Genomic DNA, 13,500 nt, shown 5'->3' on the forward strand with positions numbered 1-13,500 from the left:
GGGAAAGAGCCCACATCACTATGATGGCTGCTGTCATTCAAAACTGGAAGATCTGCCACACCTTGCACAGAAGGGTTCAGAAGGGGCAATCTATTCCTATCAAGCAGGTTATCTCCCTTCAACACAGTGAATTATCCATTTCAAACTTAGATCTATAAATATTTAGGCAGAGCAGCTGCAGGTGAAGTCCTGCTGTGTTAAAGCCATGTCAGACTGTCCCTCTATGTCCTCAGAGGCAGAGTTTGTAAATGCATCTGTGGGCACACATACAGGTAGGCACAGCCTTTCACAGACACATGTGACAGATGGCAGCCTTAGTGCTACCTCCATCTCTGTTCCTGAGACCTCTGGGCTATGCAGCAGCTGCCCCAGTGGCAGGGGATGCTGGGCAGTGAAGGACATGGTTGTACTGGCGCAGGGAAGGGAACCTCCCCCTCCAGCCCTCCTCTGACCCAACACAGCCTCTGAGGCTGCATGCTCCTCGGATCTCATACCCGCAAGAAGGAGTCCAGTGAGCCATTCTCCATGAACTCAGTAATGATCATGACTGGTGAACTCTTGGTCACCACCCCCTCCAGGTGGATGACGTTGGGGTGGTCGAACTGCCCCATGATGCTGGCTTCGCTCAAGAAGTCCCGTCTCTGCTTCTCCGTGTAACCAGACTTCAGGGTCTTGATGGCCACAAAGATCTCTCTTTTGCCAGGAAGCTTGAGATGCCCACTGCACACCTCACCAAACTCCCCTGTGAACAGACGGAAACAGGTAGGGCTTGTCAGCCTCCCAGAACTCTTCCTTTCTCCCCGAGGGACTCTGCTCCCCTAGACTCCAGCCATGACCACCCCTGAGGTGACCACCCACCACCTGCTCTGTGCTTCCTTCTTGTCGTGCTTAGGAACACGGTCTAGTGGTGGACTTAGGGCTGGTTTGGTGGTTGGACTCGATCTTAAAGGTCTTTTCCAACCAAAACCATTCTGTGATTCTATGATTCAAACCACAACAAGACCTCCTGTCAGGTGGACTCACCATTGGTGAGCACTGGACACTGTACGCACATGGAAACAACTTGCCTCCAGCACTGGATGTACTTGGTCCTCCAGCACTGGACCACCTTGCTCCTGCTAGTCCAGGCCGGGGCAAAGAGCAAGACCTCACTGACAGTGCTTTTCCTAGTACATGCAAGGATAAATCCTCACCAAAGCCTGAGACCACAAAGGAGACTGTGGCTGAGGGCAACCCAGACATTCACAGGTCACCTACCTGCCCCAATCACCTGCTCGATTTTGACACAAGAGATATCGATTTCTTTTGCAAATTCCCTGACAGCCTCATTGGGATCTTCATAGGTGAATGGATCAATATAAATCTTCATCCCTGGAGTCACTGCATAAAGGTGAGGGAGAGAGTCAGACAGACAGATGCAAATGGAACAACTGATGGGTGGCATCAAGGAAAAAAGAAACCCATTTGTGTGTGGGTCCTTTTGACCTCAGCACGTTGCATAATCAAGGGCATGAAGCAGACACATCAAAGCAGTTTGAGAAAGAACATGCAGAGCCATGTTTGCACAGGACTATTAAAGCTGGATTCTAATGAACATTAGCCCATAAGACATTGTTGGGGCAGTGGAGGGCTACGTTGTTAGCTAGGACTGCAAACTGCAACCACAGAGAGCCACACATCCATTGCAGCAGGATTCAGCAGGTCCAGAGGAAAAGCAAGAGAGGGATTTGTTCAGAGGAGATGGTGCACAGGCATCACACTCATCATACTGCAGTGCTGTGAGAGGACCACTTGTAGAGACTGCAGCTCTGTCCCACCAGCCCTCTCCACATGCTGCTTCCACCTCAGCACACCATCCCATCAGAGCTGTGGGAAAGCAGAGCAGTAGACCCAGGCTTGGTACTCAAGACAGGAGATGGTGAGGGCCTGCCTTTGGCGGTAAACTGAGGCACGTGCTACTCTTGATTCCCTACACGGAGATCTACAGGGGAGGCAGCTCTAGGTACTTGGTATTACTGACACAGCCACCAAGCCAGGTTCACTCCTTCACAGGGGTGTCTGTGAACCTTCCAGAGGCAGTGCAAGCAGGATGGACAGCCCAGTCTGCCCCTGTTGTCCTGACAGGTAACCCTGCCTGAGGCTGGGTTCCCTCTTGTTAGCCCAAACACAGCCAAGACAAGCTGTAGGGGACACTGGGGAAACTGCAAAAGGCAAGTTCTTCCTTCTAGGCAGACACAGTGATATGTTTAAGTGAAAGGCAATGACCATGCAACCTGGTGAGGTTGGACTGCTGACGGCACATTGCACGCTACCCGCACTGTGGGACAGCTCTGCAACCCTGCAGTTCTCCCCTTTCTCTGCTCATTTTGCTGGCCTCTGGCTTGTCGCAAAATTGGGGCTATTTGGAGAGCAGCGCTCACAGCTCACTGAAGAAGGAGCCTAACACAGAAGCAGAGGTATGCAGGATGCTGGTAGGATTCAGGGGAGTTGCTGCAATGCTTGCAGGACTTACAGGCTTCCCATGCCTTGGCGATTTGCTAAACATAAGCTGTAGCGTCTCCACAGCAATCACTGCTGGGGACCTGAGCAGAGACTATGCCTTGGACTGGCATCTTGCGTGACGATGTGGCTAAAAGGCACCCCAGGCCCATTATCAGTTCATCTGCATCCGGCGGCACCGAGCCTGTTCCAACAGTCGTGACGGCACAGCTATTAATGCCATCCCAGCCTGAAGGTGTCATGTTATGCACCAGACCCTGGGAGAAAGTGTGAATGTGTGTTTGCACATGCAGCACGGACTGATAAACAACTGAGAGCTGCATTTACATAATCTTTCTTGAAGAGTGTCGTTTTTCCTGGGAAGTTGTGGCAATGCAGCCAGCACACTGCTGCTCTGGCACAGAGCTGCAGTCCGGGGCCCTGCCTTTTGGGAAATGCTTCCCAGGTAAATGCAGAAGCAATGGTGAGTCCTGTGCTGAAGCACAACTGGCTTTCCATTTGCTGCACAAGGCTCAGATCCGTACAGGAACAAGGTATAACAATGACATAAATCCTGAAGCTGTAAGTATAACATGTGGTAAATAAAAACTGAGATCTGAACAAAGTAGGATTATAGAGATATGTCTCTAGCAAGGGAGAGGAAAGGTGTTTCAGAGGGCATGCAGCCCGGGGTTAAGGAGGGGAAGGAGGATGCACTGGGGTGAGGCAGCCAGGTTTGGAGCAGGAATGCTAGATGTGAGGGAGTGCCTCGCGACACAGGGATGTTGGAAGAGGGAGGCTGCAAGAGAGGGCATGTTATGAATCATATTATATACCTATGTATATAGATATATCTGATAGCTCCTAGGATTCTGGGAGCACGCGAATGGGCTTTAGCAGAGGCACCACAAGGTATGTGGGTTCCTGCAGAAGGACAGCACTCTGCAGGATGGGGGTGGGTTGGGAGAGGGGGTCTCACTGCTGCCCCCATGCTGGGCAAAGCTCAGGAGTTGGAGTAGCAAGACAAGGTGTGGTAGCAGGGGCTGCACCGCAGAAGGCGGGGAGGCTTCAGGGGTGCGTGTGGGATGTCACAGGGGTTTGTAGAGCATGGACGGGTGTTCACTGGACAGTTGGCACCTGACAGAACGCAGGACCTGCGGAGGAGCAAGGACCCTATGAGGCAGGGAAGGGGTCTAGAACATAGGGGACTATTGGGGAATCTAGAGAGCATGGAAGTCCTCCTGCACACACATGCACACGCCTGCCCGGCCAGGTGGCCTGAGCCCTCCCCACACGCCACAAGGAATGAGTGAACAGGAACACAAACCGAAGAGAGAGCGGACCCCCAGGCCTGGCGAGGGGCCGCGGTACGTACTGTGGCCACTGGTATAGTGCTGCAGCTTGTCGGTGTACTCAGAGTCAGCACGCTCGAATCCCCGTCTTCTGGAAAGAAAGTGAGTCCTGAGCACCAGTACGGGTCCACGGGGCTGACAGACAAGCGGCAGGAGCATCTCTGCCCCCCTGCACCTTCCTGTCTCCGTCCTCCCCACCCCTGCCACCCTCCGTCTCCAGTCTCCCCACTCTGCGCACAGCCTCAGCCCCAGGTTGTGCGCTCACTGACCTACCTGTTGCACACAATAACGATGACAACCACAGCAATGAGGAACACCAGTCCTGCCGCCGAGGAGCCGATGATGAGCGGCAGCTTCTCCTGGACACTGGTCTGGTACTCAGCTGGCACACAAGGAGGACGGAACAGGTTACTGTGGCATGGGATGGGTCTACACTAACAAGTTCATCACAGTCAGAGTACAGCCCTGAGCAATGCCCTACATCTGCATGGCTATTGCTGATGGGCTTCCTGGCATGGTTTTGGGCTGTGACAGCTGGTGCCGTCCCAGGCATGGCTTAGGTTGGCTATGACACGGGATGTGCCCCAGTAGGAAAGTTGGATGCAGCTATCCCTTTTGGGTGGGAAAGTTTAGTCCCATGGATGCATGCTGTGCCTTGCTCCTTGGCCTCAGGGCCAGAAAACTGGCTTGGCCTGTTTTATCTAGCAGCACAAATTTAGAAAATAAAGACCCAGATATGCCTTTGTGATCAACAGCTGCGCACATGAAAATCATAAATTTCCTTTCCCCTAAATCCAACTGAGCAGACACATCCCCATGCCAGAAAAGCTTGGCAGAAATTGGCCTAGATTATGTGATTCCCTGCAGGGACCACCAAGTGCCTACGCCTCTGTCCAAGTCTTGCCAGGTTGAATGAATGTGTGTGGCTTGTCAATGCACCCTTGAAGGGACTAGCAGCAAGGGGATCAGCACTGCTGCCAGCACATCTCCATCATGTTCAAGTCTCTCCAGACCCTGTGTCACCGTTACGCAGAGGCAGCTGAAGACTCACCTTCAGTCATGGTCTGGAAATACATCTTGCCACTATACCGGCCATACCCGGCCACAGTACGCGCCCGCACCTGGAAGACGTAGATGGTGCCAGCTTTGAGGTTTTGCACTGCCACAGTGTTGGTGGGGCTCTTCACTGTTGTCGAGTTTAACTCGGTCAGATCCTGTCAAGAAAAGACACATGTGTCATCAGGAAACTGAGAACAGAATCAGGTGCTGCATTTCGAGAAGGAGGAAGTGCAGGAAACCAGGGTAGTGTAGACGGAGAGACCACCATGGGGAGGTTCCTGATCCTGATCAGCCTCAGCACCCTCTCCATCTGCTCTTCCCCATCTCCCTTTGCCTGTGCTGGAGGTAAAGCCCAGCTGAACATAGGGTTTTGGACCTCAGGAGAAGTACTGCTACTTTCCCCCTTCCCAAGGCCTGCTTCACCAGGGACCATGGGTAAGTTTTCAAAGTTGGGAAACTGAAGAGTGCATTTAAAAGCAACCATGAGACTACTTCCAAATTATTTTCCTGCCCCTTGCGTGCAGTTTTTATAGCTGAGGACTTGAGCAGTCATATCATAACGGCATAGACATTACTGCACTTGTGTAGGTGATGGATCCATCGCTGCCCTTAGCAATTATGTCCTTAGCTGAGCATCCAGAAGTACTACTGGGTGGGCCAGGATCTCCTTGTGCCGCTGTACAAGAGAACAGACACTTGCTGACCAACCAGGGACATGAAGAAACAGGTCAACAGAGGAGGATGAAAGAGGGTACTGCATGTGGTGCTTCCTATGGTCAGGGCAAGGTGGCCAGGTGCCTGGCAGTCACAAAATCCTGAAAGTCAGTGCAAAGCAGAAATATATGCAAACAGCGCAACGTTTCTGGAAAACAGAAAAATTTGAGGAAAGCCAAGCTGTAAGTCTGAGCCCTCATAACAGGAGGCACAGGCATCAATTTTTGAATCAAATTTCTGTAGCTACATTGAAAGTGCTCATCCTTTCTGGTAACACCTCCGATCTGGCAGGTCAGGCTGCCTTGGCAGGATCACTGGTTGGAACAGATCAGCAGCTGACAGCTCAAAGTCTGAGCTGGCAAGTTTACAAGAGAGTCCCTGAGATCTGAAAACTTCAAGTCACTGCAAAGGGCTCAGCAAGCCCAAGAACTCCCACCCCACACAGACTCACCAGAGAGGTGAGATAACCTCATCAGAAGTAGGCAGGGACTGGCAGAAAGAAGTCAGACACATAGATGTGCAATCCCATCAACTGGGACTGAGGGTGTAATGAAGGGACTGCCCTTTGTCTCAGCTGTGAAACTCCACTGAGGGACATGGAGGGATTTCTTCTTGGCCTGTGCTACCATGAGATCGGAGTGAAACTCCCAAAGCACCCACCCCTCCTCAACTTCTTCTGCAGTGACTCTGCAAGGACAGAGGGTATTAAAGAGGCATTCAGGCAGAAGGTCCCATCTTGTGATAAGCCAAGGTTTCCACACATAAAGGTGCAAGTTTTGCAGGCCGTTGCTCTCGTATGTTGCTGTGGCTGCCTGCAGGCAACAGTGAAGCAGAAGTCAATGAAGAGTCTTGCGCCCAGCTTTGCACATCCTTTGCCTAGAAGGGCTGTCTGCTCAGTGTCCTCAGCTGCTGGGACACAGGATGAGTCCAGAGGTCGTCTTGCCCACCAATAAATGGTGGAGTTTGCCTTTGGGGGCAGCTGGTCTCCTTTCTTTTCCACTAGCCATCTGGTGACCTTGCTTTCATGTTCATCCACTTCTTAGAGTAGCGCTGGTGCCTTCACTCATAGGAACTTCTGCACAGCAAGAAGCTGTGGTACCAGCAACATGAGAGGCCCACAGAGAACAGACATTTACTATGGGGCTCCACAAGCAGACCATGTTGAGCCGATGTTCTCCTCATGTTCCTGGGACACCTTGGCACTTTCTCAATTACTCATTGTGCTGGAGCAGAATTGCAAGTGCGCTGGCATTTGCAAGATGGATTATACTCATGACCTGTGTTTGTGCAGATTATTTGCCTCACAGCTGGAAAGCAGCTGAAAGACAACATTCGCAGAGTTAATTTTTTCTTCTATTAAGCTTTTGATTGCGCAGTGCTCCAGTGTGAACGGCTGGTAAGAGAGTGGTCTGACAGGAACGTGTTTCTTAACTGGGAGGCTTGGAAATGCCGATGACACATCACTCTGCAGGGTAATACAGCTCTGCAAATGCCTGGGAGACCTCCACTATTAACAGTTGATTTTCTCTTTTAAAAACTACAACATCAGTTTTATTGATCTGGACCTGGCAATGAAGGTGCCTGGGTAGCACTGGGGTGTATTGGGAATTAGACTAATGACAACAAAAAGCTCAAGTACAGGTACACAGACAAAAAAGATGAAGGAAAGATGAGCACACAGAAAACTGATTGCCTTGTTTGTCTGACCAGGCCTCAGCACTCCCTTGGACCTTTCCCAGGCAGGCTAGGAAAGAAATAGGTCAGGAAATGTTTACGGTTTTAGTGCTCAAGGGCTTGGACGAGTCCTTCCAGGCCCTCGGATGGCACTAACAGCGCAGTTGTTTTAAAACCATTTGTCCAACTGTTTGAGGGAACCTCATCTCTGCTCCTGGAGGACTCTAAATTGAATGCAATGGGCATGCTTACAAGATGGCTTATAGCCTGGTAAACTGATGTCTGTCTATCTGAGGAAGGTATGCTCATGACTGTGCTCTCCTTTAATCCCAGACTGCAAGGAAAGAGCATTTACACCTCTCCACCCTCCCTTATCAAACCTGTTCTTTCCCCTTGGCATATTGCTTAGCCATCACCTCTCCAGCAACCTCTGCATTCACTTCAAACTCTTCTCCCCTTTCACCCATCTGGGCTTCTCCAGCAGGTCCAGGGCATCCCAGGTGGTTTAAAGTCCAAGTCCAAGCTGCTGTTTTTTGCAGAGGTTTGTTTTGGTTTCTTTTCATGGCTGATTTTGGTTTAAGTTTGGAAATCCTGATTCAAAATAACACACTTCTTATTTCCTCAGAGGTTTGATTTTGAGTCCTCATCTGGTTCCCCTTCTCATGAGTCAAATTTAAGCTGAAATAAAATCTGACCAACAAAGAAAGGGATAGTTGTGGAACGCCCAAAGGATTTGCAAAAATTGTTTCTAAAAAGTCCTGTTTTATCAGGGAAAAAAAAAGCCAAAGAAAAAATGTCAACCGGCTTAATTTGGCAGACAGCTCCTCTGTGAGCCTGCACAGCGACAATCTGCTGCGGTTCCTGAAGCAAACAGAGCCATGCGGACAAAGCTAGTCCAAGGCTGTGTGCCAAATCATCACACACATCTGAATTTCAGCCCTCATGGGATCAAGTGTGTGAGGAGGGATGCTGGGACGTGGTAACAGCATCCTGCTGGCCACTCTGGGGGTGGATCTGTGAGGGGTCCACAGCTCCTGGACTCTCATGGGGTGGGTAAGAAACACGAGGTGGCACAAGCCCTGGTGACATCCAGTGCTGGGGACGCTGGGCTCCTGCCAGAAGCTCCCGGGCACCATGAAGGCTGCAGCCAGCTCTGCTCCCACCTCCACCTCCCCCACGGCACCTCTCCCCAAACCCTTCAGCCCCCCCAGCCAACCCATGCCCTTCCCCCAGCATGGGTTGGAAACATCAAAGGGCTCCTGCGCCTCCTAAAGCATTTGCATTGGTGACTGAACTGGGATGGGCCAAATGTCTTCAAACAATTACAACACAGGTAAGTCACGGCATACCCTAAGCCCAATCATTTTGCATAACGAGGAGAGCTAATTATTCTTTGCAGTGCTTGACACTGCAGTGGGTCTCCAGTTCCCACACTCTGGGATGAATTTGGCAACTTTGGACAAAAACTACTACGCCCTTGCTAAATGAAGACAACACTCACTTTTTTAATAAGACAAACATTGCCAGGTGCCTCTTGGAGGTAAAAAAACCAAAACAAAACATTAAGGAGAGGACCATAGAGAGCAGACACGTCACTCTGTGTTTGCGTAACAGTCTGCACTGATTTCTTATAACTACCTCTGAAAGAAAATCATCATGTTGCCTCTGTACAAGCATTTTTAATAGTGTCTAATAATAGCAATGTTATAAATAATCTGTGAAATGGAAACAAAAATATACCTTTGTTTCAGGTATTGAGAACAGCTCTTTTCTGTTAACACTAAAACACTTAGTCCAATTTTTTAATTTATGTATTTATATAGAAGAGAATCAGTTCAAAATGAAGAGCCAAAATACTTTTTATACAAGATGCATATGGTGCTGTTCTTACAATTGAACTGTTTCATGCTAATAAAACATAATTTTCTACTGGGGGAAAAAAAATTCCACTAGAAACAACTTAACTAGCTCCAGAGATATTTTCTGAGCATTCAGAAGCACATGGGACAGTTTGCAGTGAAACATTTTGGAAGAAAATCACCTCTGTACAGACTGGCAGTCGAGTGAGAACGCACCTGGGATGTGTTACACACCCCATCCAAATTGCAGTATTGATGGGAAGCAGGGGAAGAGCACGGCGTATCCAAAGCTGTACAATTTGGGACTGTTCCCAGGGATCAAGCAAACGACTTTCAACTGCACTGCAATGGCTCGACAAACATGAGATCCAGCTCTGCCAAGCAGGCAGAGAAGGATGTAGTGTCACTGCATTGCTGAAAATGCAGAGGGCTCTTGACTGACCAGCTGGAGCATATGAAGACCTTGGCTTGACTCCTGATGGATCAGACTTTGAGTGTGTGACTGGGGCTTCAGAGTAAAGGCTAATACACACAGAGGAGTTTGGGGAGAAACAAATCCACTGCCATTGGCTGAGCCCTGCCTCTAGCTCTTGGTTATTCCACTTCTTTTTTAACTTGTTTCCAAATCCTCTGAGCTTTGCTTGCTGTAGGACTAAGCTTTGACTCAGTGATCCAGAGAGTTGCCCAGAGAGGCTGTAGATGCCCCAGTCCTTGGAAATATTCATGGTCAGGGTGGACGGGGCTCTAAACAACCTGATCTAGTTGAAGATGTACCTGCTCATTGCATTGGACTAGATGACCTTTAAAGGCCCTTTCCAACGCAAACCATTCTAAGTCTCTGTGATCCCTTTCTGAGCATGACACACATCTTGGTTGAGGAGGAGATAAAGACATGCCTTTCTTCTTCAACTAGAGCACCAGCAAGAAAAATATACCAAGAGTTTCAAATACCAGGACAAATCCTCAGCACCAACACGTGGGGCTGCTTGCATTGCCCTCTCTGCCAGGGCTAGTACTCCAAACGACAGTCTGCTGCCATGAAAAGCATTGCCTGAGCATGGCTTGGGCCACTTGTCCTATGATCAGGGACGCAGTGAGGATGGGGCAGGCAGATGCTCACCTTGCGGATGGCTGCGAAGGCCAGCCATGATGTGCAGCTTCCCCTTTAGACAGAAATTCCTTTTATTTACAGCCTCCCCCAGAAAACAGTGGGGAAGAGGAAGAAAGAAAGAGAGGGAGATTAAGAGAAAGTAAGAGCAGAATTAACTCCATGAGATCTCCTGTTTCTCCTTTGAGGGTCCCCAGTGAAGGGACCTCTCTTGCTTTCCAGATCTGTCTTGTTACCTACTCATCCACCCTGACATGTATTCTGGGATCATTTCCAAGGGTCAAAGAAATGGCTGTGATTTATGCAATATAGGTCAGGACCTATTTAACAGCTTACAAAGAAGCTTCCCCCCCTCCCCATTCTCCCTCTGGCTCTTGGTGATGAGAAAATAGGTCACAGGCAGGCAGTGGGGGGGGATTAATCATTTCTTCCGGCAACTGCTGGGAAAAATATTTTCAGTTCCATTTAATCATAAAGCTTTTTAATTAGTTAGTTTGCAATTTTTAATGTATAGTTTATAAGCTCTTGTGTAAGAGGGCAGATTCCTGGAAGGAGAAGTCTAGTGCTCCCTACCTCCCCTGGGTAGCAGAGATGAAGTTCACCAGCCAGGCAGGGCTTGGCAGGTCCTGGGACCAACCTTGCCACGTTCTTCAGGTCTTACAGCAGCCACACAGCTCCAGCCCCATGGGATGGACACCCTGGCACAGCCCTGGCTAGCAGTCCCTTTGTTTGCCTGGGCAGGGAGGAGGTGGAAGGGGCATGATCCTCAGGAAGACAGGTCTGTGGAACCTTCTTCACATCAGCCTCTGTGGTGCAATATGTACCTTCCATGCTACATGAGACAGCTTCTCCCTGGTACAGCATCTGGGTAAGTGTGTTCAGGCAGCTGCACAAGATGCCAAACTCACCTTTGGTGCAAATGAACAGCATTACACAAAATCTTGAAGACTGGGCACTCAGCTAGTGTGGTCCAGCCTGGGACTAGACATCACTACCATCCTGACCATCCCCACTCCCCACTAAAGCCCTAGTGTGGGGGAAAGGGAAAAATTAGACCCTGGACCTTGGCTACCCAGCTCTCCCTGCAATGTGTCCACCTGCCACAAGTGCTGGAGAGGTGAAGGGAGGAGGAGCTCGTCCTGAAAGACCAGCAGATTTTCCACACTTGCAGTGTTTACACAGTGTCACTGAAACCACCACTGGACTCCAAAGGGTTGACAGCCACTGCCACGCACATGGCCAACCACAGCAAGAGAAGCAACCTATTGATCAACCACTGATGTAGCCACTTATGCCCCTGCGCAAAGCTTGGCACCACCTCCTCTCCCAGAAACCTGTGGCTGAGCCTTCCCAAGGTCCTGTAGTACCTTCTCATAATATTGCAGCTCATAATCCAGGATGACTCCATTGGGTTGGTCAGGCTGGGACCATGAGAGGGTAATGCTGTCCACGGTGCGGCTGACCTGGTGCATGATGGACACAGCTGAAGGAGCTGGAAGAGAGAGCGAGAGAGAGGCCTCAGTCAGATGCCAGCATGGGCAGGACCCGCATCCCTGGCTGTAGGCCTGCAGGTGTATTATTGCTGTTTGGGGCTCCTGAATTTACTTCCAGCAGTGGCAGGGCTGTTCAGGGGTCAGGAGATCCTGGCTTTTGCTGTTTGTAGAGAGCATTTAGGGGAGAACAAAACATTTCCACTGCTCACTAAGACTTTGTAATTAGAAACCATGTAGGGCAGCATTTCAGGAAAGAAAACAAATCCTTTCCAGGCAAAATGTGCCCAGGGTTGGAGCAAATACAGCCTCATTCCCCTAGAAAAAAGCAGGACCAGCCCAGCAACATGCGATCCTCCCAGCTTCCCATGGGGAAGTAGGGGGTTCTGTGCTTTGACATTTGCATAGAGAAGCTTTCTAAGGCGGAGGCAGACGCAGGAAGCAAGCAGCTCCTCTCCACCCTGGTGTGCTGGGTCTGCAAGTTGCGCTTGCCAGTTGAGGGAGGTGCACACAGCAGCCTGAGCATGCAACACAAACCTGACCTGACATGCTGACAATGGTGAGCTGCCCGCCTCGTCACAGCGCCCTGGAAATAGCACACCCACAGACGCCGCTTGTCCCACTCAGCACAATGGGGCCTTCCCACAGCTCCCCGACAGCCCAGCCGGCTGCCCACCCCTTGTGCTGCCCCGACGTGGCTTGACACAAGGCCAGGTAGGAGCAGGGCGGGCTCAGCTGGTGCCATGTCATGGGAAAATCGTCCTCCAGGGACCTGTGCTAGCAAGCCCATGGGGCAGAGACCACAGCACTGAGCTGCCACCTCCCTGGAAAACTCTGACCAGCTCCGACCCTGCTTGCTGTGGAGCAGGGCAGGTGAGCAAGCAGCCTGGGCTGCTTTTAATCTGGTTGATGGATAGCAGAGATACCACAGCATGGCAGGTATCAGCCCCCAGCCCCTTGCTGGAGAGCTGACACACAGATGCTAGTGCTTTCTCCTCTCCACTGCACCTGAGGCCGGTGAGCTAGCACTGTCCTTGCGCACCCTGTGCCCAGCCTGCCGATGGCACTGCCAACACAGCCTCCACGGACCTCAGTCCAGAGGCCATCCCAGACCTCACCCAGTGCCAGCCCAGCCTCGGAGAGTGCAAACTGCAGCACAGCATCTGCCCTGGCATGCCTGCCAGCACAGACTCACTGCTTCAGCAGCTTCAGGGCAGAGGGGAAGCCTCAGGGGTGGGAGAAGACTGGAAAATGGTAGCGAGAAAGCTTCACCATCACTTGCATGCCAGGCCTGGTTACAAATGGATGCAGAGAGGCTTGCACTCAGAAGGGCTTTTACCAAGTCCAGCCCTTTCAATATTTCATGGAAGAACAACTCATTTGACAGCTCTGAGAAACAGCTTGCAGGAGCAGCACACAAAGCAGAGCAACTCTCACCCACCTCCAGCCTGGTTTCCCTTGGCATTGCGAGCAGCGACAGGGACTGCGCCAGCTGAGCATGGCAGACACGGCAGTGGGAGGACTACGCTGCTTGGACGTCCTTGCCCATCGCTGTAATGAATTACAGCTGAACAGCACCTCTACGAGTATACCTACAAAAGCCATCTTTGCCTCTCCACTTCACCACCTGTCTTCTGGATTCAGAGCACTGTAGCTCCGAGGATGTTCAACACCTGTGTGTCAAGTGGAGTAGGGACCAGGTATGGGTAAAGCAAAATCTGCTACCACACTGCTGCACCATTTCCCTCCATCTCCCTGTGTTTGCA

General features: G+C 50.7%; 1 protein-coding gene across 1 annotated transcript in view; it reads right to left on the reverse strand.

Moving 5' to 3' along the window:
• The window catches only part of LOC104538907 (ephrin type-B receptor 2), a 43,558-nt gene that overhangs the window by 10,664 nt on the left and 19,394 nt on the right, over window positions 1-13,500 (reverse strand). Inside the window, exons 3-8 of the mRNA XM_010182269.1 lie at window positions 11,612-11,736; window positions 4,882-5,044; window positions 4,104-4,212; window positions 3,854-3,921; window positions 1,258-1,380; window positions 495-742 (exon numbers count right to left, since the gene is read on the reverse strand). Of these exons, the coding sequence (XP_010180571.1) occupies window positions 495-742; window positions 1,258-1,380; window positions 3,854-3,921; window positions 4,104-4,212; window positions 4,882-5,044; window positions 11,612-11,736 (836 nt within the window). The remainder of the gene's footprint in view (window positions 1-494; window positions 743-1,257; window positions 1,381-3,853; window positions 3,922-4,103; window positions 4,213-4,881; window positions 5,045-11,611; window positions 11,737-13,500) is intronic.

The sequence above is a fragment of the Mesitornis unicolor genome, unplaced genomic scaffold (genome assembly GCF_000695765.1).
Source record: "Mesitornis unicolor isolate BGI_N332 unplaced genomic scaffold, ASM69576v1 scaffold3844, whole genome shotgun sequence".
NCBI classification, from domain to species: Eukaryota; Metazoa; Chordata; class Aves; order Mesitornithiformes; family Mesitornithidae; genus Mesitornis; species Mesitornis unicolor.